General features: G+C 36.3%; 1 protein-coding gene across 4 annotated transcripts; it reads right to left on the bottom strand.

Annotated features, from left to right (window-relative positions):
* Positions 1-1642: 1642 nt before the first annotated feature.
* Positions 1643-22029, bottom strand: LOC127637395 (synaptotagmin-10-like). Of its 4 annotated transcripts, none has more exons than XM_052118426.1 (7): positions 21730-22029; positions 20278-20734; positions 15839-16400; positions 8835-8955; positions 8519-8690; positions 7857-7986; positions 1643-5215 (listed from the first exon to the last, which is right to left on the bottom strand). In XM_052118426.1, exons 1-7 carry the CDS (start codon positions 21929-21931, stop codon positions 5129-5131), a joined length of 1731 nt encoding a protein of 576 aa, XP_051974386.1. In that variant the 5' UTR covers positions 21932-22029; the 3' UTR covers positions 1643-5128. The 4 variants fall into 4 exon arrangements, with proteins under 4 accessions (XP_051974386.1, XP_051974387.1, XP_051974388.1 ...); XM_052118427.1 differs by having other exon boundaries at positions 1643-5200; XM_052118428.1 differs by having other exon boundaries at positions 21745-22029.
* Between the last annotated feature and the right edge of the window lie 247 nt (positions 22030-22276).

The following is a 22276-nucleotide window of genomic DNA, read 5'->3' as shown; positions in this document are numbered from 1 at the left end:
CTTTTATAAGGTTACTGAAATTATATCACATTTTAATGTGAGTGATCATGATTTCTTACATATATTGCAAAATTACTATTCATGAGTATTAATGAGAAAAAAATACCTTTTTAGATTAATACATAATGACACATTGTAAAAAAAATTATTAAAATGTATTGCTTATGATGTATTATACCTCTTTTGTTTCCAAATGAATACATGTAAATGTATTCAATGCAGAAAGTACTCAACTTTTCTGATATATTTTATATAATTTATACCAAAAATTCAGTGTATTAACTTTTTTCAATATTAAAATACAATGTGGTTTTATTCTAGTTAAATGTACACACAATTATTAGTAAGCCATTCACAAATTGATTTGAAACGCACAATTTGCTTAACTATTGGTGCACAACACAGCATTTAACTAAACTGTTATGTTTTCTTAAATGTTGTTTTTTGTCATGGTCTAATTATCTAATTATATTATGCACAAAACATTATGCATGCTGAATAACAGCCTAAATGGGTTAACCATACAAGCTCAGGACTGTATATGTTCACACTTTATTGCAATTGGTTTTCTGCCATTTCTATCCATAGCAGACTGAATGGATCGCTGGCTACTGAGGCAGATGATTCTTTGATATTTGCAGAGATGAAGGAAATGGCAGATGCCTGTCAGCCTGATCAAGGGTTTCTTAGGTGTACCAAGCTTTTTATGAGCATCTTTCAGCAGTCTGAGGCTTAGAGGTAAGATAGAAAGCATCCCCTCATTGAGCGGCATCTCTTTTTGTGTAAAGGATGTTGTTTGCTCTTTATTACATGCATAATTTTCATTGATTGCTGGTGCTTCTTTCTTCTCTTTAAGCCATTTGGCTATGGTCTCTTATTTAACTTGGCCTTGATGTGGGTTAAACGCACATTTCTCTATATAAATGGTTCACAGTTTCTCCTTCAGAGCCAATCAATGTTGAGACACAGGAAAGGGCTGGAACAGCATATCGAGGAGCCATTTTTCACTAAAATGTGATCAAATCAGAGGCACTTTGCTGAGATTCTTTACATTTCATCTCCTTAAAAGGCTCAAAATCTCATTTTCTTTTTTGTTTTCTTTCTTTCTCTCAATCTCTCTCTTTATCTGTCTTTCTCTCTCTCTCGCTCTCTTTCTGTCTCTCTCTCTCTCTCTCTCTCTCTCTCTCTCTCTCTCTCCCACACTGTCTGTGTCATTAATTATTAAATATCAGAGACAGCCTAATTACATCTTAACAGTGTGACGCCATTAAGTAAATTGTCTTAGAAATTGTGACTGCATACCATACAGAGCTTTTACCTTCGGTTGACACGATCAGAAATACATGTCCAGCTTTAATTCTGAAAGTACCATATAAATATTGTATGCTTAACTGACCTTTTCATGATCTTTCATTTCACCTACCAATTCTGATACTGATAGACATCAGGTTCAAAATAACCCAGAATATTCCTATAACAGCACTGGATTTAGCTTGAAATGTCTCTTTCAAAGACTAGAAGTCTCTGAGTCAGTAAGTGTATGTTTCGTTTTTTTTTTTTTTCAGCTTTAATTATAAAACTATAAGCAGCAAATAACTATAATATAAGACACTTTGTAAAACACTGACATTTCAGAGTTTATTTAGTTAAAATACATTTGAAACATCCAGTAAAATTATATTTCAAATATTTACTGCAATTTTTTGTTTACAAAAGTTATCACAAACTGTACACATCATAACAACATAGCAGAAGCGATTCATCAATAGCTCAACAAGAAATAATCCCATGAAGTTGATTACTAATCAAAACAGGTTTACATTTTGAGAAGCCATTACACAATATAGGCAAATTGTGTATAAAGTTATTCAAGATCACAAGCCCATAGTACAAATCACCACCAAACAATCCATAGAAATGCACTTTAACAAGATAACAATTGTTAAAGAAATTCTCAAGTATACACACACATCAGCACTGGCAAAACTAAACTAAATAAAAAAGAATAACTCTTGAGGAATAATAAGAGTCTACATTTCTAAATGATATCAATCAACTCTAGGTACTGGTATCAGCATGCTACAAGAATACATTATCTTTGTTCTGTTACTCTGACCGAGCTCTGGGTAGAAGCACTGTCTTAATGTGCAATTCAGTTAACAGTACACAGCCTTTTGTGTAATTGCCATGTTTGATTGCATTATTACTTATGGACACACAAGTAATACTCAGACAACCCAATCAAGAGTCCAGCTGTAAAAAGATACAGTAAGTAGGTGTGCAATTACCATGGTGTGCCATATTATTTGCATAATGACTGAATAAATGCTGGATGATTTCACACAATGAACAATTCACTGCAATGATACAACAAAATTCAACCACATTAGGCACCAATCAACAGGCAAAAGTAAATTACGTTTTTGTCTCTCTATTGTCTCTATAGTCCACCCATTAAATTACCACAATGTGTAAATATTTCATGAATTGTATTTTGTGACAGTACTTCTTCTCATTTCACAGTTCTTCCTTGAAAGAAATATTTCAATAACATGAATTGCTTTAGATGGTAACGATTAATTGAAAATTCAAGTTTTGACTCCAGCCAGGTCTCCTAAGCAGCCAAATTGGCCTGGTTGCTAGGGAGGGTAGAATGATATGGGGTAACCTCCTCGTGGTCGCTATAATGTGTGGTTCTTGCTCTCTGTGGGGTGCATGGTGAGTTGTGCATGGATGCCGCGGAGAATAGCGTGAAGCCTCCACACAAGCTATGTCTCCACGGTAATGCACTCAATAACCCACGTGATAAAATGCATGGATTGACAGTCAGACACGGCCAGACGCGGAGGTAACTGAGATTCGTCCTGTCTGTGTTTTTTAGGTTTTCAAATTTATTTAGATTTGTTCAATCAAAAGTGTGTCAAATCTGGGACAGTTTGGCACATCATGACTGCTATTAAAGGCATGGCGTCATTCAATCTAATCAATGGCCGAGTCTACACTAGAGGATTTTGGTGCCTACACCCATGAAAAATGATTTTATATCTCTGTTTGTAATTTAGTTTTTAGTATCCCTTTTTCTTTGGTGGAAGATGAGGAAAGTGAGAAATCCAGCTTCTCAATCTATTTCATGAAATGTATTATTGGATTTTTTTCAAGGAAACGGGCAGACACCAACTTTGGAGATACAGATATGATATACACACACGTGTTAATTCTAAGAAGAGAATGGCTACTGAATACTTTTGATTACATTTATATTGTGTTTATAATTCAAAATACATGTATATAGCTGTTTTTATTCAGAAAAGTGTACTTAGAAGCTATCAACAAGCAAATGATTTCAATAAGTATATTTATAACGTATGTAGAAGTCAGTGTTGTGTAAGTTACTCAAAATAAGAAACCCACAACGAATTACTTCTCTAAAAATGTAATAATACTTTACTGAAAAGTAATCACATTATTAATTATTTTACTTTTAAGTTTCTTTCTAAATCAATTTGCTTAGAAATGTTTTTGGTTTTCCACTCAAATTCAAAATGCCTATATTTTCTCCTCATTCATTGTCATACACCCTTCAGCTGTCACAGAAACGCTAACAGACCTACATATAAATGAATACTTTAAATGTATTATACATATTACTTCAGTTCAAGTAATGTAATTACTTTAAAACTAAACTCCGTAACTGTAATCTGATTACAAGAATTTACAATATAATGCATTACATTACCTTTTTGACTAAAAGTAATCTATTACAGTAACTAATTACTTTGTAATCTAATACACCCATCACTGGTAGTATTGATAAAAGCTAGACTCAAATATAGACTCAGAGGCTCTCTCTCTCCTTTCTTCTTAATCTCAGATTAGTTAATACAGACTGTAAAATTAAAATCCACCTTTCATAATGTGCAAAAGCAGTCTGCCATAGATAAAGCACAATGTGATATGTCAGTAATAACACCTTGATATCTCAAGTGACTGATGTGTCATTGTTGAAAAAAAAACATTTTTTTTAACTAGTCTAATCTATTCTTTGAGTAAAGACGTTTTAGATGCTTTATACTGTAAGTAATAATAGTAATCTTGATTCAGTGTAACCTCCATGCCAAACAAGTCCTGATTTCATATTTCAAAGCTTTTTCTTTTTACTACGCTAACCCTGAATCAAATTTGTCAAATATTTCAACCTGATCTCAAAGTGAAATTGGAAAAAGTAGATAGACTTTTCTTTTGTCAAAATCGGTATACATTGACCGAAATTCCGAAACACTGACTCCAGTGGCCAAAGTGGTAAGTGTTGTAGGGCATATTGGGCACATGCAAGCTCCATTTATGTCAAGAGAGTCCGTCAAAAGCTAGTAGTGAAACATGTTATTTTCAGCTTTACAGGATTTTATACAATGAAGAGAAAAGCATATATTTATAGATTCTATCCCCCTACCCAAATCTTACCTTAACCTTTAGTGGAGTAGAAAAGTAATGTTAGAGGTAAAAGTGAAATCTCTGAATCATGCTCGTCATTGATTATTTAAAATGTGGTTACTGCCTGCCTTTGAACCTTTGTCTCCCACGCAGCTGATGAAACGTGCTGCCAATCACGCCAGGTGGAAATGTAAACATATTGACACCACTGCAAACATGTCTGATAAGTGGCACGTCAGCGGGTCAGCATACAGTCGCCGATCCTAGAGTACTGAAACTATCGGAAACATCATGTCGGCTTCACGTATGATCATGTTTTCACAAGGAGAGCATTTGTCAGAAACTCAAAAATTTGAAATGAAAAAACACTGTAATTTCATCTGTCAGTAAAATGACATGGCATCATTATACTGTCAGACAGCAAGAGGCTTCGCTGTTTTACCACATCATTTCACTGTCAGCTTCAAAGTGACCTGAAAACATTTGTTTAAGGAGTGAAAAAACTCAGCACCAGTTTAAAAAGAATTTGTTTGAGAAACTCTAAGAGCATCCTTGTTTGTATATGTAGCAGGGATACCAGTACTGTATAGTTTGAATAAAATTCAATGTTACAAGCTACAACTAGAGAAATAATATACCCTATTAATTATACAAACCAAATGTGTGTTGTAATTAGGATTGTGGGACCTCGTAGTTGTTATGGGGTCTGTGGGGGTTTGGGGGATGGAAATGATCCTTGACTCTCAAAACTGGATGCTCTTCCTGGCCACTGCAAAGACAGAAGCTAACAAAATATCACTACAAAGTAGCTTAGGACATATTAGAGTTAGGGGTGGTTCAATACAAGTTGAGCTTAATCAGCAAAATTTGTGGCATAATGCTGATTACCACAAACATTAATTTAGAATCGGCCCTTCTTTCTTAAAAAAAAAAAAAAAGTAACAATCTGGGTTACAGTGTGAAACTTTCAATGGAAGTGAATGGGGGGGCCAATTCGTAAACCTTAAAATACTCACTGTTTCAAGAGTATAGCCACAAGACCTAAACAATAGGTATATTAGCATGGGTTTAGTGTGATAAAATCACCTACTTACCTTTACTGTGTAAAGTTACAGCCAATTTGACAAATTCATTGCCCTGACAATGTAAAACTGTAAACCCTAAAATCCTGAAACAACTGTAAAAATTATTATATAAACCATTTTTTGCTCAAATAAGTTTTATTTATAAGCTTCACATTTCTGTTTTAAAATCTTTAGAAAATTGGCCCCAATCATTTCCATTATATGTCCTCACTGTAGCCTTGAAGAGGAGGGATGAGTTGAAATATTTTTTTGTAGTAATCGTGTGGTAATGTTGCCAACTGAGATTAATTGGATAGTTCACCAAAAATGAAAATCTCTCATCATTTAATCCCAGATGTGTATGACTTTCTTTCTTCTGTTGAACACAAATGAATATGTTTAGAATATTATTTCAGCTCTGTAGGTCTATTCAATGCAAGTGAATGGGTACCAAAATTCCATGAACTGTCCAAAAAGCATAAAAATGCAGCGTAAAAGTAATCCATAAAACTTCAGTGGTTTAATCCATGTCTTCAGAATCAATATGAAAGGTGTGGGTGAGAAACAGATCAATATTTAAGTATGATTAAATATGATATACATTAAAAATGGAATTTGCCGAAAACAAAAGAAGAATGTGAAAGTGGGGATTGATAGTAAAAAAGACTTAAATATTGAACTGTTTCTCACACACACTTCTGTATCTTACCACTTCTGAGGATATGGGTTTAACAACTAGAATCTTATGGATTATTTTTACACTTGGTACTCACTTGCATTGTATGGGCCTACAAAGATATTCTTCTAAAAATCTGTGTTTATGTTCACATTTGGGATGGCATGAGGGTGACTAAACGATGAGAGAATTTTAATTATTTTGTGATCAATCCCTTAAACTTGTATTGAACCAAATATACACTCACCTAAAGGATTATTAGGAACACCTAATAAATTTCTCATTAATGCAATTATCTAATCAACCAATCACATGGCAGTTGCTTCAATGCATTTAGGGGTGTGGTCCTGGTCAAGACAATCTCCTGAACTCCAAATTGAATGTCAGAATGGGAAAGAAAGGTGATTTAAGCAATTTTGAGCGTGGCATGGTTGTTGGTGCCAGACAGGCCGGTCAGGGACGTGCACAAGGGGGTCAGGGAGTATTTCACAATCTGCTCAGTTACTGGGATTTTCACGCACAACCATTTCTAGGGTTTACAAAGAATGGTGTGAAAAGGGAAAAACATCCAGTATGCGGCAGTCCTGTGGGCGAAAATGCCTTGTTGATGCTAGAGGTCAGATGAGAATGGGCCGACTGATTCAAGCTGATAGAAGAGCAACTTTGCCTGAAATAATCACTCGTTACAACCGAGGTATGCAGCAAAGCATTTGTGAAGCCACAACACGCACAACCTTGAGGCGGATGGGCTACAACAGTAGAAGACCCCACCGGGTACCACTCATCTCCACTACAAATAGGAAAAATAGGCTACAATTTGCAAGAGCTCACCACAATTGGACAGTTGAAGACTGGAAAAATGTTGCCTGGTCTGATGAGTCTCGATTTCTGTTGAGACATTCAGATGGTAGAGTCAGAATTTGGCGTAAACAGAATGAGAACATGGATCCATCATGCCTTGTTACCACTGTGCAGGCTGGTGGTGGTGGTGTAATGGTGTGGGGGATGCTTTCTTGGCACACTTTAGGCCCCTTAGTGCCAATTGAGCATCGTTTAAATGCCACGGCCTACCTGAGCATTGTTTCTGACCTCTGATGGCTACTTCCAGCAGGATAATGCACCTTGTCACAAAGCTCGAATCATTTCAAATTGGTTTCTTGAACATGACAATGAGTTCACTGTACTAAAATGGCCCCCACAGTCACCAGATCTCAACCCAATTGAGCATCTTTGGGATGTGGTGGAACGGGAGCTTCGTGCCCTGGATGTGCATCCCACAAATCTCCATCAACTGCAAGATGCTATCCTACCAATATGGGCCAACATTTCTAAAGAATGCTTTCAGCACCTTGTTGAATCAATGCCATGTAGAATTAAGGCAGTTCTGAAGGCGAAAGGGGGTCAAAAACAGTATTAGTATGGTGTTCCTAATAATCCTTTAGGTGAGTGTATACTGTACTCTTTTAATAAATCAGAATAAGTCCAAAGCACCACATCAGGCCTAAATGAACATTGTACTGTTACATGGAGTCATCTGTTGAAGCCATGCACAGTGACAGATAAGATCTAATATTTTTTTTGACTGTAGAAGATTTTACATTTTCAAAATGTCGCAACTCTTTTTTTTTTTGTCATCACAAAACACTTGGCAGACACCCTTCCTACTAAAATTTCTAGGATCTTACCTCATTCAGTGCATGCCAGTGGGTGATGGGCTTGCGTGGGTAAGCTAGCATCTCGTTCCAATGGTCCCTCCCAAGACCCTCTGCATCTGGCCCCGCCCTGCACACCCCTATCACTTCATTGTGTCCAACTCTGAAAGAGAAATAAAACAGTAGACTTTCTTCTTTAAAACAAGAGTTTACTAGTGAGTGGTTCAGTATTTCTGAGAAAAAGGAAAACATTCTAGATTTCCACATCCAGATGTAAAATAATGGCTAGACAATACAGGGGGAAACAAGCTGCACTGAACTGAAAGACAACAGGACCATGGCATGAACAGATCCACATTTACCTGCATTTAATATTTTGCTACTTGCTGTTTGAGTGATGTTTTGATGGCATAATTTGCTGATAATTACAGCACAGCCGCATGCAAAAAATTACTGTGGCTGATTTAATGAATTTATGGCAGAGTTTTACAGGGCTAGACAGAAAGTTCTTCTTAATTAAGTTATTTGCTGCAAATATTTGGATAATAACTGCCAAGCATGTTATCTGATTTAATGGCATCAGCGTTGTGTTTCATGTCAGATGAAATTATATTCAACATGGCCATGAATGAGTATAAAATTTGTATGGCTATTGTTTTTCTATGACTATATTGTTTGATAAGGCAGGCACTGACCTGTCATAATCCATCACCGTGATTGACAGGCTGACCTGCTCTACATTTTCAGGTGGTATGTCAAAAATGATGGCCTCGTTATAAACTGGGTTGAGTGTGTTCTTTTTGGTGGTTGTCTTCCGCTTCTTAAGTCTCCGACCGTCACATATGAGGGAGACTTTAACATATGGATCTGAGTACAGAAACATAATGTGAAACTGTTTTAGAGCTTTTAATTTCCAAAACACATGAAAAGCCACACAATTGCTTTGTTCATTCAGTATATAGATCACATCTAATGCATAGAATAACATAGCATAATTTTCTTAATATTGACCTGAGTAGCCAGTTATATCCATGGCTTTTAGATTACGACACTTGATGACGGTAAGAGTCATGCGTCCAGCCGTGGGAAGATAGCAAAGGGAGTACATGATTTCACCAAGATCCACACTCTCCTGAAAGAAAGAAAGAAAGAAAGAAAGAAAGAAAGAAAGAAAGAAAGAAAGAAAGAAGGAAATTAATTAGGACATCTTTTACCCCCGTTACCCAGCCTATAGGGGTCTTATGAGACATGTGTGATATTTTTTGGCACCTATTTCAGTGATATCTATGGAGCCCATTAGAGGACAAAGTGGGAATTTATTTCTGTAATAGTTTTGCGTACCTTTGCAATAGTTTGCATTCCCTTGCATTAGTTTTGCCTTCCTTTGCAATAAGTTTTGCGTGCCCTTGCAACACTTTTGCTTTCCTTTGCAATACATTTACCACGGTTTTACTAAAATAACCATACTTTAACCTATGGCAATAAAAATCATGATTTTGTGGGTATCATGTTTTTACTACAAATACCATGGTACTGTATATGTAGTTAAACTATATTAAGATTAACCATGGTTTATCTATATTATAGTATAGATAGTCGGTTAGCCTAAAACAATCATGGTTACTACAATATTACTATAGAAGATATTCTGCCAAAAACTGCAATCTAATATTGGTAGAACTTTATTATAAGGTAACATTTGTTAACATTAGTAAATGCATTAGGTATCATTAACTCACAATGAACAAAAATGGTTTTCAGTATTTATTCATCTTTGTTAATATTAGTTAATACAAATATTTTTTCTTTTTTATTTCATAGTACATTAACCATAGTTAAACTATGGTTTTGCATAGTAAAACCATGATACCCACAAAATTATAATATTTATAATCATAGTTTTTGTTTTCCTCTATTACCACTATGGTTTCGCTATGAATATCATGGTTAAAATATGTAGTAAACCATGGTAAATATAATTTTTTTTATTTAACCCTATGATGCCAAAAGATGGCTATTTGTAAACTGTCTGTACAGCAGTGTACTAAAATAGCATTACAACTTATTGATTTAATGATTGTGGGGAAACAGCATGCTCTTCAGAACATATTGTATGATGATTTTCTACAGGGAACACTAGATACGACTACTAACAAAACTCTTATTGACTGACACTCCAAAGATACTATTGTTTGCCTCTCCAATGACAACTTGGAGATAGCTTGGAAGATATTGGACCAAATGTTTGTTCATCAGGTTTTAACAAAGCCCTACTCTATATTAGATCTAGAGCAGAAATATCTTTTCTTTGAAAACTTTGGTGAAAAAAAAAATCAGGTACTGAAAAACAACTGTATAGTTGTAAACAGAAATATTACTCTTCTCAGAAGGTGAGCTGTTTCCAAGAAGACTTTCATTACGGCTGTTATAGCCTGTGTGGAAGAGTTACTGTGGAGCATATGGTTTGTGTGGCTGTTTCTTATATGATTAAATAACAGTTTTAAATTACACAAATCTATCTTCCCTTACCTTTATTAGTATTGCAGAGGCAGTAAACTTCATTCTAAAAGGCTAGAGTAAACTTTTGTATTCACAGCTTTTCAGTACTGGATCCAATAAAATACACTGATTAATCTCTGAAAGACTGCTAAAGATTGGGATTCATCTGGCCAAGTAAACATTCAAAAGCAATTACATAACAAACTTACATTAAATAAGTAACCTCTGTTAATTGGTAAGTTACTTTTTCTAAATTTCTTGTTGGTATAACAGATACTTATCCAGCCTCCCAAAGCTAGTTCTTTAATAACATTGATTACATAGTTGTAATGGTATATCCAAAGTCTATGTTGACGTCAGCACTCTCTCTGTCACATTCTCTTACCTCCTCTGGCAGCTGTTGTTATCCACAACAGAAGTGGTGAATACAGAGCTGCAAGGCGAGTTCAGTAGACACATATCCCACTGGCGTGTGTGTCTGACCACAACAATTCACAAATCTTGGGGTAATAATACCCTTCCTGCTATGTCTCCCCAACTTCCCCCTCTTCCAGATTTGAATGGCCTTGTACCAATGTGCTCCAAAACAAAATTAGACCTTCAAATGTCATCTAAAGACAAAATAAAGGTTTTCAGTGTGCAGTCAAGCGCATCTGAGCAAGGCTGCAATCTACTGCTTTGACTATTTTGGGAATTGACAGTTACTAGCCTCTTTCCACAGTCAGGGGCCAGGCTGGTCTGCTTCTAAGAGTCAGTTTTGTTCCTAAGGGGCATTAGTAATTCTCTCATAACTGAGCACAACAGGTCAAAACCTCTCCACTGCCTTTGCTAGCCTGCAAATCAATAATTTTGTGTTGTAGCTACAAGGGAAAACAATAGTCAGTGAAGAGAATGAGAAGAAAACAGCCAGAGAGTTATCCAAACATTAACAAAAGGCTAGAAAAAGACAATAACATCATAATATAAGCAACATAACATTAAAAAATCACACATCCCCATCAACCAAACAACAAGAAGAACATCAACAAAATGATTAAACATGTGGAAAACTAAACAATCAGGAAATGAATAAGCCTTAAAGAGGCGGAGGAGGAGGAGGAGGAGATTACATTTCCCTAACAGGAATGACTCACTCCAACAAAGAATCAGAATAAAATGCTGTCACCACTAATTTTTTTATTTAGCAGGAAGACAGTAGGACGTCATTGTTAAAAGCTTCTGAGTCACTGTAAGTAAGGTGAGTGTAATTGGTAAGATGTCTTTCACCTCTAAAAAATCTCTAGTAATAGAAGAATTATTTTTGTAATAATACACAACAAAAGGTCAAACTTGTAGATAGACTACCACTTTTACTGGGGTTTAATATTCCAGGTCTGTAGAGAAAACACAGCAAGCTTTTAAGTACACAAACCTTTTTATAGACCTACCCACCGGGCCTTCAGCCTAGGGCTAAACACGCTCATAACATTAATGAAATGTTTACGCTAAATATGAAGAACATTCGCCAATATAGTTCCTGGTTTAAAATGGCTAAGTTCACCTAAGGATGCGCAATATACCTGTGAATATGATGTTGGCTAATATCATAATTTTCTTAAAATATTGTTATTGGTCTGAAATGGCCAATATTGGAAGCAAATATGATCAAATAGTGAACACTTGAGTACTCATTTTGTTTCCATATTGTACATTAAAACAAATTCGATGTCTGATTTTACTTAAAACATGAGAAAGATTGGATCTTCATTGTAAACACATATTTTTAATCAACAAACAAAAGAAAATAGGTATATCAGTCGGGCTGTGCATAGTGGCTCAAACTGAGAAAAAAAAGGAACGTCTTCACGCAATTGATTAGTCATAAACTGCATTACTTCACAGCAAATGCTAAAGAGGGTGAAGAAATCCTAATGATTTGTCACTGTTGCAGTTTTGGATTAAGTACAGGAAATATATCTCTTATTTTTTAATGTATCTCAGGCTTGTGTGAGCCTGAACACACTTTGTCTATTGGTTGACAATGACTTTGACAGTTATGTAGGAATGTCAAAATGAACCATGGATACTACAGTCATGGTTACTACTATATTAAACCCATAATTATGTAAGGAATAATTGACGACGGGCCGTTGAATTATTAGAAAAATAATGCACACCCGGGGTGGTAATGCGGTCACGACGCGTTACTAACTCTAAAAACGTCATTTTAGAGTTAGTAACGGAGGTTTGAGCCACTGACAGCAGACTAATGCAGTTATTAGTGTAGTTATTAGAGAGACAGAGGTTGCAATAATGAGACAGAAAATCATGTGCGTCATATTATTTAATTTATTTATTAATTCATACGTTATAATTAATTCGTTAATTCGAACGAATTTATTTATTAAAATTAAACTGCACGTTAAACACATTGACAGCCCAAGCTGTTGTTTTTTTTGGTGTTTTCTTCATGTTTTTCGCCCTCGAGTCGGTCTAGCTGTTCTTCGCTGATTGTTTTATGTCTTTTGTTGTTGCCGGCTGCCTTTGATGTCCTCTTCCGTTTATTTGTTTTTTCATCTGCTATCCAATACTGCGGTCGCCCAGTTGTTAAAATGTTTATGTTCACCATAAATATTAAAATTTACTTCCGGAAAATCAAAATAGTCTGTCATTTTTTTTTCCTCTTGAAGTTGAAGTGGATTTGTCGCTGTCACTTCATGTTATGAATTGTATCCTATTTTCCGTTATTACAGTTGACTACGCGAAGTGATATGGAACTGTAATGCGGTCAAGACCTGCCTGGAACTACTTTAGCCGTGCGTTTCCCTGAAAATAATTGCACACCTTAGAACGTTCTCAACCAATCAGAATCAAGCATTCAACAACCCTGTAGTATAATAAATAATAAAATGCGATATATCCTTTTCTGCATATTGTGGCACCGTTTAAGCCAGTCGCGGCACGTTCGGCATAATGCGGCAGCCCGTTTTAACTGAAAAGTCCTGGTTCTACCTACGACCAGAGCCCTTCTGGTTGACTTTATCATTCTTTATCATTTATATTATAACTTTATGATTTAGCTGTTCAGCAATTGTAGTAATTGGATAGCCTACATTTCAGTTTAAATAATACAAAATTTAAAAAAAAATTAAGAAAATTATAAATTTTCAGAGACTGACATTAGCTCTGCCATCTGAAGAAATGCATGTTTTTAAAGCATTTAACATCCTCTAAAGCAAAATTAATGCTAATTATACTACAGGGTTGTTGAATGCTTGATTCTGATTGGTTGAGAACGTTCTAAGGTGTGCAATTATTTTCAGGGAAACGCACGGCTAAAGTAGTTCCAGGCAGGTCTTGACCGCATTACAGTTCCATATCACTTCGCGTAGTCAACTGTAATAACGGAAAATAGGATACAATTCATAACATGAAGTGACAGCGACAAATCCACTTCAACTTCAAGAGGAAAAAAAAATGACAGACTATTTTGATTTTCCGGAAGTAAATTTTAATATTTATGGTGAACATAAACATTTTAACAACTGGGCGACCGCAGTATTGGATAGCAGATGAAAAAACAAATAAACGGAAGAGGACATCAAAGGCAGCCGGCAACAACAAAAGACATAAAACAATCAGCGAAGAACAGCTAGACCGACTCGAGGGCGAAAAACATGAAGAAAACACCAAAAAAAAACAACAGCTTGGGCTGTCAATGTGTTTAACGTGCAGTTTAATTTTAATAAATAAATTTGTTCGAATTAACGAATTAATTATAACGTATGAATTAATAAATAAATTAAATAATATGACGCACATGATTTTCTGTCTCATTATTGCAACCTCTGTCTCTCTAATAACTACACTAATAACTGCATTAGTCTGCTGTCAGTGGCTCAAACCTCCGTTACTAACTCTAAAATGACGTTTTGGAATTAGCAACGGAGGCATGGGATTAGATGCGTAAGAAATTAGTCCTACATACAAGAGCGTTTTAATGACAAAAACTTGACAAACGTCTAGAATCACATCATCTGAACAATGTTTCGAGGTGTGGTAACTGTAGTATAAGCGAATAATTGACTCGGGCGTTGAATTATTAGAAAAATAATGCACACCGGTGTAACGGCCACTCCGCTTCGCGTCGTGACCGCATTACCACCCCGGGTGTGCATTATTTTTCTAATAATTCAACGGCCCGTCGTCAATTATTCCTTACTTAATGCACAGGTTTTTACACATTTGGGCCCGCTCAATTGTCATGTGCCCCACCCTGTCGCGCCTGATTCGCTGAACACAACAAGAGATGCAACGCAACAGCCAAAGATGGTCGTCTAGCGCATGTTTACATAAACAATTAACATTTATTGCAAATTAAATTAATTTCCCCAGGATGGCAAAGAGGCCGCCCCCTTGTGCACGTCCCTGACCACAAATGTTAGCCTAGCAAAACCAATGTATCCATGCTGCATAGTTGGAGACAATTGGTTTTTGTCCTTAAAAAAAACAAAAAAAAACATGACTGCGGCAGCTACATAAGCTGTGGTATATTAACTGAGGCCTAATATTTGAGTGGGCAACATTATCATGGGAACCAATCAGATTAGGAAGCCCCCCCCCAACCAAAACAAATGAAATTACAAGGGAGGAAATTGCTTATGTTTCCTTCTTGTAGTTCTGAAATTGGCTTCTGGTGACATTTCTCATTGTACTCAGATGTCAGTGGGATGTTCGGACAAACTCAATTCTTCACCTGTTGGATTAGTCATGGCTGCCGTTTGAAAGCTCTGGCTTGATAATCATGCTTCATGTGGCATTGATGACCAGCAACTGAATCTATATTTGGAAGGGGTTTGTGTGTGCCCTGAAAGGGTGTGTCAGTTTGGAGATGAGCCCTCCCTCACACCTGGCAAAGGCTTTACATAACAGATCAATCTATCGTTAACGAGACCTATAAAAGGGTCTTCACACATGTGAAGTTCATCTTTCTTTGTGGAGCTTCATTGAAACAGAAGTATATGACAGGTAAGTTTATATACACTGATACAGTGTAAGAAGTTAAAGAAATATTCCAGGTTTGATACAAGTTAAGCGCAATCGACAGCATGTGTGGCATAATGTTGAAAAAAAAAAAAGACAGTGAGGCATTTACAATGGAAATAAATGGGGCTGTTTTTTGAGGGTTTAAAGGCAGAAATTTTAAGCTTATAATTTTATAAAAGCACTTACATTAATTCTTCTGTTAAAACTTGTGTATTATTTGAGCTGTAAAGTTGTTTAAATCAGTGTTTTTACAGTCATTTTAGGATTTACTGTGTTACATCATCATGGCAAATTGGATTTAACATTGCAAAGAAAAGGTTAGTAAGCAATTATATCAGACTAATATCATGTTAACACGCATTATGTTTAATTTACCTTTTTGACTAATACTTATAATCCATTCATTGAAATAATAATATCTGTATAAATAACACCTGAATCTGAATAATATTTAGGCCTAGAATATAATTTGAGTAACATGCCATACTCACTGTAGTGGCAGCAAGGATGTCCTTCCAAACCACAGCTTCACGTGATAGGTCAGACAGCTCAAAGAGGTTGTCAACCACCACCTCACCGATCATATCATGACTCGTGAAGCGGTCAAAGTCATACACACTGAAGTGCAACTTGCGATTGCACAGCTCACTGTACTCCACAGGGAAGCAGAACATCTCGTCAAATGTTGGGTTAAGTGTCTTGCGGTGGACCCTTGTCTGAAACTTCTTTTTGCGCTCAGGAAGCAGGTAGATCTTCACGTAGGGGTCGGAGGTGCCTGTGAAGTCTTTAGCGGGCAGATCAAGGGCCTTTAGAATTCGAACAACAAGAGCTTGCTCCTCATAGTCATAGCTGAGGGCGAAGCTCAGCTTGCCACAGGTTTCCACCTGCTCCTTTGACCCCTCTTCAGAGTCCACTGACTTCTGCTTGTAAAGCTCAGGTTTAATACGGCCAATACTGACCGCAGAAGACTGCCGCACAGGTAGAGTACCCATGGTGAAGTCCACGCTGGTCACATTCATCTGCCGTGGCAGGTGTCGGCGGAAAGAATTGTGCCTTGGAAAAAAGAACAGAGAAGAACTTTTTATAGATAATTATTGAAAAAATATAGTATCTTAGTTCCTTACTACAGTAGGTTCTCTTGTAAAGGTTGTCAAAAACCAGTGGACAACAAGCACTTTAGTGGCCAATGTTTCTCTTCAAAGTCTTTGATTCCATCTTTTAGCAACTTGAATATTGCAGAATTCAAAATATTCCATCACAATAGTTAGGCCTGGATCTTCAGTTTATAAAACCTATTCCTATTCTATGAGAAAACCATAATTCTCTCCTTATCCTTGGTGTTTCCTAGCAACGAGCACCTTTTGGAAGATGACAACAAACATATGACAATGACAGCATTTTCCAAAAAATGTATAATAATGGATTATATAATTCAGCATAGACAAATGGCATTAAAGTGTGGAAAAAATATGTTAACATTCTATATTCTTTTTTCCACAAAGTCCTGTCCATTTTTTGTTTGTCTCGTTTGATCTCTCCTCATCACTGTCAATCAGACTTTCTCTCTCTGCTTTGTCCAATCCCTATCTGTCACCTGCAAATGTTTCTTTCAAGTTGTGCCCTGCAGTTTTCACAAACATTGCAGCACAATGCAATGACATAAATTAAACACAGGGTAATTAACCACATCCTTCAGATTTTTAAGAACGCATCTTATTAAATCCAGTGTTTGATGGCTGTGTTTCTGAGATATCTTGCCAACCATTTTGAATGATTCTGTGAGCCAGTGCCAGCATTCAGAATTTGTAGTTCTACTCTTCCTTAGAGGAGGATGAATATTGCATAAGGAGGAAATGTTAAGGTATTATTAGTGCAAACGTCAACAGTAAGACACCTGTTGCAGAGTGCTTAAGGTGAAATGCAAACCATTCTCTCAACTCATTTGAGCTGAGATGACATCTTGGTTTTAGTTAATTAAATGTAAACTATTTTAAAATTGTATTCTTTGTCATATTACAGCAAAAGGAAAATAATTTGAATGGGATAGTTCGCTCAAAAATGTAAATTCTCTCATCATTTACTCACCCTCATGCCATCCCATATATGTGTGACTTTCTTTGTTCTGCAGAACACAAACAAAGATTTTTAGAAGACTATCTCAGCTGTATCCATAAGGCTCCAGTTGTTAAATCTATATCTTCAGAAGTGATATGATCAGCGTGTGTGAGAAACAGATCAATATTTAAGTCCTTTTTGTTTTTTTTTACTATAAATCTCCACTTTCACTTTTACATTATTTCCAAATTTTGAATGTGAAAGTGGAGATTTATGGTAAAAAAAAGGACTTTAATATTGATATTTTTCTCGCCCACAACTATCATATCACTTTAGAAGATATTGATTACTTTTATATGGAATCTATGTGATTTTTGGAGCTTAAAAGTTCTGGCCACCATTCACTAGCATTGAAAGGACCAACAGTGCTGAAATGTTCTTCTAAAAATCTTGTTTTTTTCTGTAAAAGATAGAAAGTCATACACATCTGGCATGGCTTGAGGGTGAGTGAATGATGAGAGAATTTTCATTTTCGGTGAACTATCCCTTAAAGGCAGGAATATCATAACACGTCTATGTCCATGGATAGTTAAATAAATATAAGTAAGCAATATACATACTAAAATAAAAAAGGTTTTGATGTTAGCACTATACGCTTTGATACACTACACATTTACCTACAGTAGAAGTATTAGAAACTGACCCGAATTTCAGCTAACCTAAACACGGTAAGCTCTTACATTTATTATGCATTATATACATTTAATATTCATATTATGTAATTAAATATACATTTCCATTTAATATGTGTAAAAATTATGTAATGTTTTCTGCACTTTCTGCACAATTTGCTGCACTCTCATTAAGATACCTAGATACTGTATATAAAACATACTGTAGCAGTTTGTATATCTTCATTTCCTGCACACAACCTTCAAAGAAAAATAGTGGATTAAACAAGTAATTGTTATCAGGAATATTTCAAAAGCCCAGGCCATACCTAGTCCAAGCAACACAGTGGCTTCTGTGCATATTCCAGCTTACTTTCGTGATCAAGCTTCCATGAAAAGACCATTTCAAATAAATGTTTCACATTTTAGATGATGCTAACACTTTACAATAAGGTTCCATTTGTTAACATTAATTAACAACATTAGTTTACATGAACTAACAATGAACAATACTTGTACAGCATTTATTAATCTTGGTTAATGTTCATTTCAACATATACTAATACATTTTTTAACTCAAACGTTGTATATGTTAACATTAGTTAATGCATTATGAACTAACATGGACTTACAATGAACAATATGATTTATATTAACATTAACAAAGATTAATAAATATATTATTCATTGTTAGTTCCTCATACCTAATGCATTAACTAATGTTAATGACTTGAACCTTATTGTAAAGTAAAAATTCTGCTATCATTTACCTACCCAAAAATGACTATTTTATGGTGAACTACCCCTTTTAGTCTCTTGCAAAAGTTCTGCTATTGTCATATGGTATATCAACCTATTTAAATATTCTGAGAGTGAAAGAAATGTATGCTTCCAGTAAGAAGTTCTACATAGTCAAAGTATTAAAGAAATGAAGGAAACCAAGGAAACAGCAAAAATTACCAACCCAGGAACACCTGAATAGTTTTTCACATTGACCTTTAAGCAGCTTAATTTGGCTTTTCTGTGCACCAACATGTAATTTATGAGGACACCTTGTTTGTTACACTGTGGAATGTATTTTGATGTCAGTTCTTTATCTAGTCATTAATGGATTCCATGAGGAACCAAACAGCTGTTCATCACTTCCCTAGTCGGACAAAAAGTTGCAGCGTCAGTTCCATTGCATGGCAACACTAATTACATCCCTGCTTGCTTTAAACACGGGGCCACACGAAACAAAGAAAAGACGAGCTGATTGTTTAATTGCTGGGTCACTTAATGCTGTTGCCATGGCAATGCGACTCTAGGGCTCTGATTGGTGAGCTGTAGAGTTCAATGGGTGTATGCAAAAACCAGAAGACATGCCATCACCCTGTCAATCAGAGGTAAATTAGTGAAAATAAGAGAGCTGTGATAATATTAGCACAGAATTGATAGAATATAGAATTATTTCAAAGTTCTGTAACATACAGTATCTCAATAGTCCCTGTTTTCCTATTTATAATTTCCCTTTTTAGAATGCTGATCATGTTTAATTATTAGCAAAAATGTTGTTGATAAGTCTATAAGTACTTCTGGATTGTTTATCATATAAACATTCTGTGCCATTAAGATTTCTATAGGCTTCTACATTTCTATGCAGATGGTAAATGTTCTGTTCTTTACAATACTACACATTACAAATTACTTTACATTTAAGTTACTTTCTTAAACACTTTTCTGCTTGACAAGTTCAAAATATGTCTATATATCTTTCTTGTTCATTGTTACACAAAGGTCATACACTCAGCACTTCACATTTCTCCTTCGCAATAACTCAGGCCATTATTCATGTGATCTACATAAATAATGTATTAGAAATGAGCATAACCCTTTAATTTACTTAAAAAGGAATTAAACTAATTGAAAGTCAGTAACTGTAATCTGATTGAAAGAATTTAAAATGTAATTCATTACACTACTTTTTGGTCTAAAAAGTAATTAGATTACAGTAAATAATTACTTTGTAACAGGATACACCCAACACTGGTCACCAAGCAATGCACAGACTGACAGCTTGTTTGGAACACCGTGAACACAAGCGGAGTAATACACTCTTGGAATGCCATTTGTCCAATCAGATTAGAGGATCGGAGCAAACTGGTCTTTAGAATGTAGTATAATGTAATAGGCAGGATTATGACACTCAGAGGTGTATATATCACCTGGATGAAGAGGTAGGTTCGGTAGTCTGCCGCTGGATCTTGGCCTGCTTGCTCAGACGATCACGCAGAGCCTGCTGCACCTCAGCAGGGATGTCTGGTGATGTCTGGCTGATCTTCATGGCTGCCTCTAGGAGCTTAACTGAGCTGCGACCGTTGACCTTTACCTCCGGCACCATTCTTTTCTTCTCATCCTCATCGTCCTGCTGGTGTTGTGATAGCTGTGTTCCCGCAATTGCAACTGCCTTGGTGTCAGAATGAGGAGAAACAGAACGAGACACAGGAGGCAGGGCCGGGGGTGCCTCAGGTAGCACCCCCTGTGGGCAGTTGTCAGCATTGGTCGAGAGTGCCTTGCTTCTCCAAATGGGCCAGCACAGCTTCCAAAAGACAAAGAGAGAGACAACCAAAAGGGCGAGCCCACAGAAACCTACAACCACCGCTAGGAGACTTACAGAGATGTCTACAGGCAACACGAAGACATGGAAGAGAGCAAAGAGAGGGATGGGGAAATTATATAAGGAATGTTAGAGAAAGAAAGGAGAGTGTGTTGAAAGGAGAGTGGGGATAATAGAGAAAAGAAGGTGAGAGAAAGATAATGAAGAACAGACAGGCAGACAGAGAGGGCCAGTGGCATTAAATGATGCATGACAGACAAACAGGAGAAAGAGGGAGAGAGAGAAAGAGAGAGAGAGAGAGAGAGAGAGAGAGAGAGAGGGCAAGGTATAAGAAAAAGAAGACTGAAATGCCTTTGTTTAGTAAAGCAGAGCTCAGAGTCATGTTGCTTCCCTTACAGTGGTCCAAGGAAAGTTATCTGGGTGTACTGAGGACATTGATGAAAAATATAGAAAATATAAGGTAGTTCACATGCAATCATCAAATTTGCGCAGTAGCATCAGATATAACATTTGTTACATTTTTACCTATATTAATTAAGGCGCTGTAAAATGCTGCAAAAAGTTAGTGCCAAATGTTTAATTTTCGTAAAGAGATTGTAACGACAGCAATATTGAGGGAACAAAAGGTGATTTTTCCAAAAAAGTGCAACAGGTTCAGATGCTTAATGCGTTGCACAATGCAACAAAAAATTATTGCATGCACTTTTTCACTAGTTCTAATGCATGCATAAAGACATTAATTTATAAAGTTTGATCTGCTACAGAATAATAATAATGAAAAAAAAATGTGCGAGGTTTGCGAATAGGATTCCACTTACGACCTGTTGCGCACTAGTAAGTTACAGGTGGGAGAAGTCTGACTTTCGGCAATAAGTGTTACAACGAATGTTTCTGTGTCCATGGACTGCATGAACAAACTTTTCACACTTTAAAATAGCCAAATTTGACTTCACATGACTTGTCAAAAAAGTTGACAAGGCTGCTCGTTATTTTTCTGGCGTAAGAACAACTTCAGCAAAAAGTGTTTAAAAATGTAGTATAGCGTTTAAGTTCAGTTTACCTGAATTTCCTTTACCTGGTATGTTGCTCTCCAGTGGAAATATATCCACGCATTTCTCCCGATCGACGTGCCCGGCGAGGCATAGCTCCGTTACTATTTGGAGAGCCCTTTGGCACAGGCTAATGCCATCATCCTTGCGGACATTCATGTCTTTTCTGTTAATCCATTGTATTTTGGACGATCCGTCAGAGCGAGGGTTCATTTGGGCACCATGTGTGCTGCCGAGCGCAGCTGATGCGTAGAATGGAGAGAGAGTAACACAAGTCCATGTCCTTGGCGCAAAAGCGCAAGCAGAGAATGGTGGTGGATTCTGTGGCGCGCTAGAACATTGTAAGGACATTACGACACTGCCCAATAGGAGACATACGTTGTCTCGAGAGGGAGGATCATAAACAGGACGCAAATAAATGCCTTATTTTCGTTATTTAGACTAAATTAAGCTGTTCCAATGGAACATAGTGTTCTGTACATTTGCTTTTTGATAGACAAAGGGGCTATAAATACACTGCATTAACAATGTATGGTAACTTTACTATGGTTTCAGCTT

This window comes from Xyrauchen texanus, chromosome 45, assembly GCF_025860055.1.
Source record: "Xyrauchen texanus isolate HMW12.3.18 chromosome 45, RBS_HiC_50CHRs, whole genome shotgun sequence".
NCBI classification, from domain to species: Eukaryota; Metazoa; Chordata; class Actinopteri; order Cypriniformes; family Catostomidae; genus Xyrauchen; species Xyrauchen texanus.
This window is presented reverse-complemented; position numbering and strand designations above follow the sequence as displayed.

What these genes read in the sequence shown, in the direction of transcription:
- LOC127637395 (XM_052118426.1), bottom strand. Translation starts at nt 21,931, where the DNA reads ATGAACCCTCGCTCTGACGGATCGTCCAAAATACAATGGATTAACAGA. An exon ending in ACATCCTTGCTGCCACTACA is followed by an intron (nt 8,956 to 15,838) that starts GTGAGTATGGCA and finishes TCTTTCTTTCAG; the next exon opens with GAGAGTGTGGATCTTGGTGA. An exon ending in ACGGTGATGGATTATGACAG is followed by an intron (nt 7,987 to 8,518) that starts GTCAGTGCCTGC and finishes TTTCTCTTTCAG; the next exon opens with AGTTGGACACAATGAAGTGA.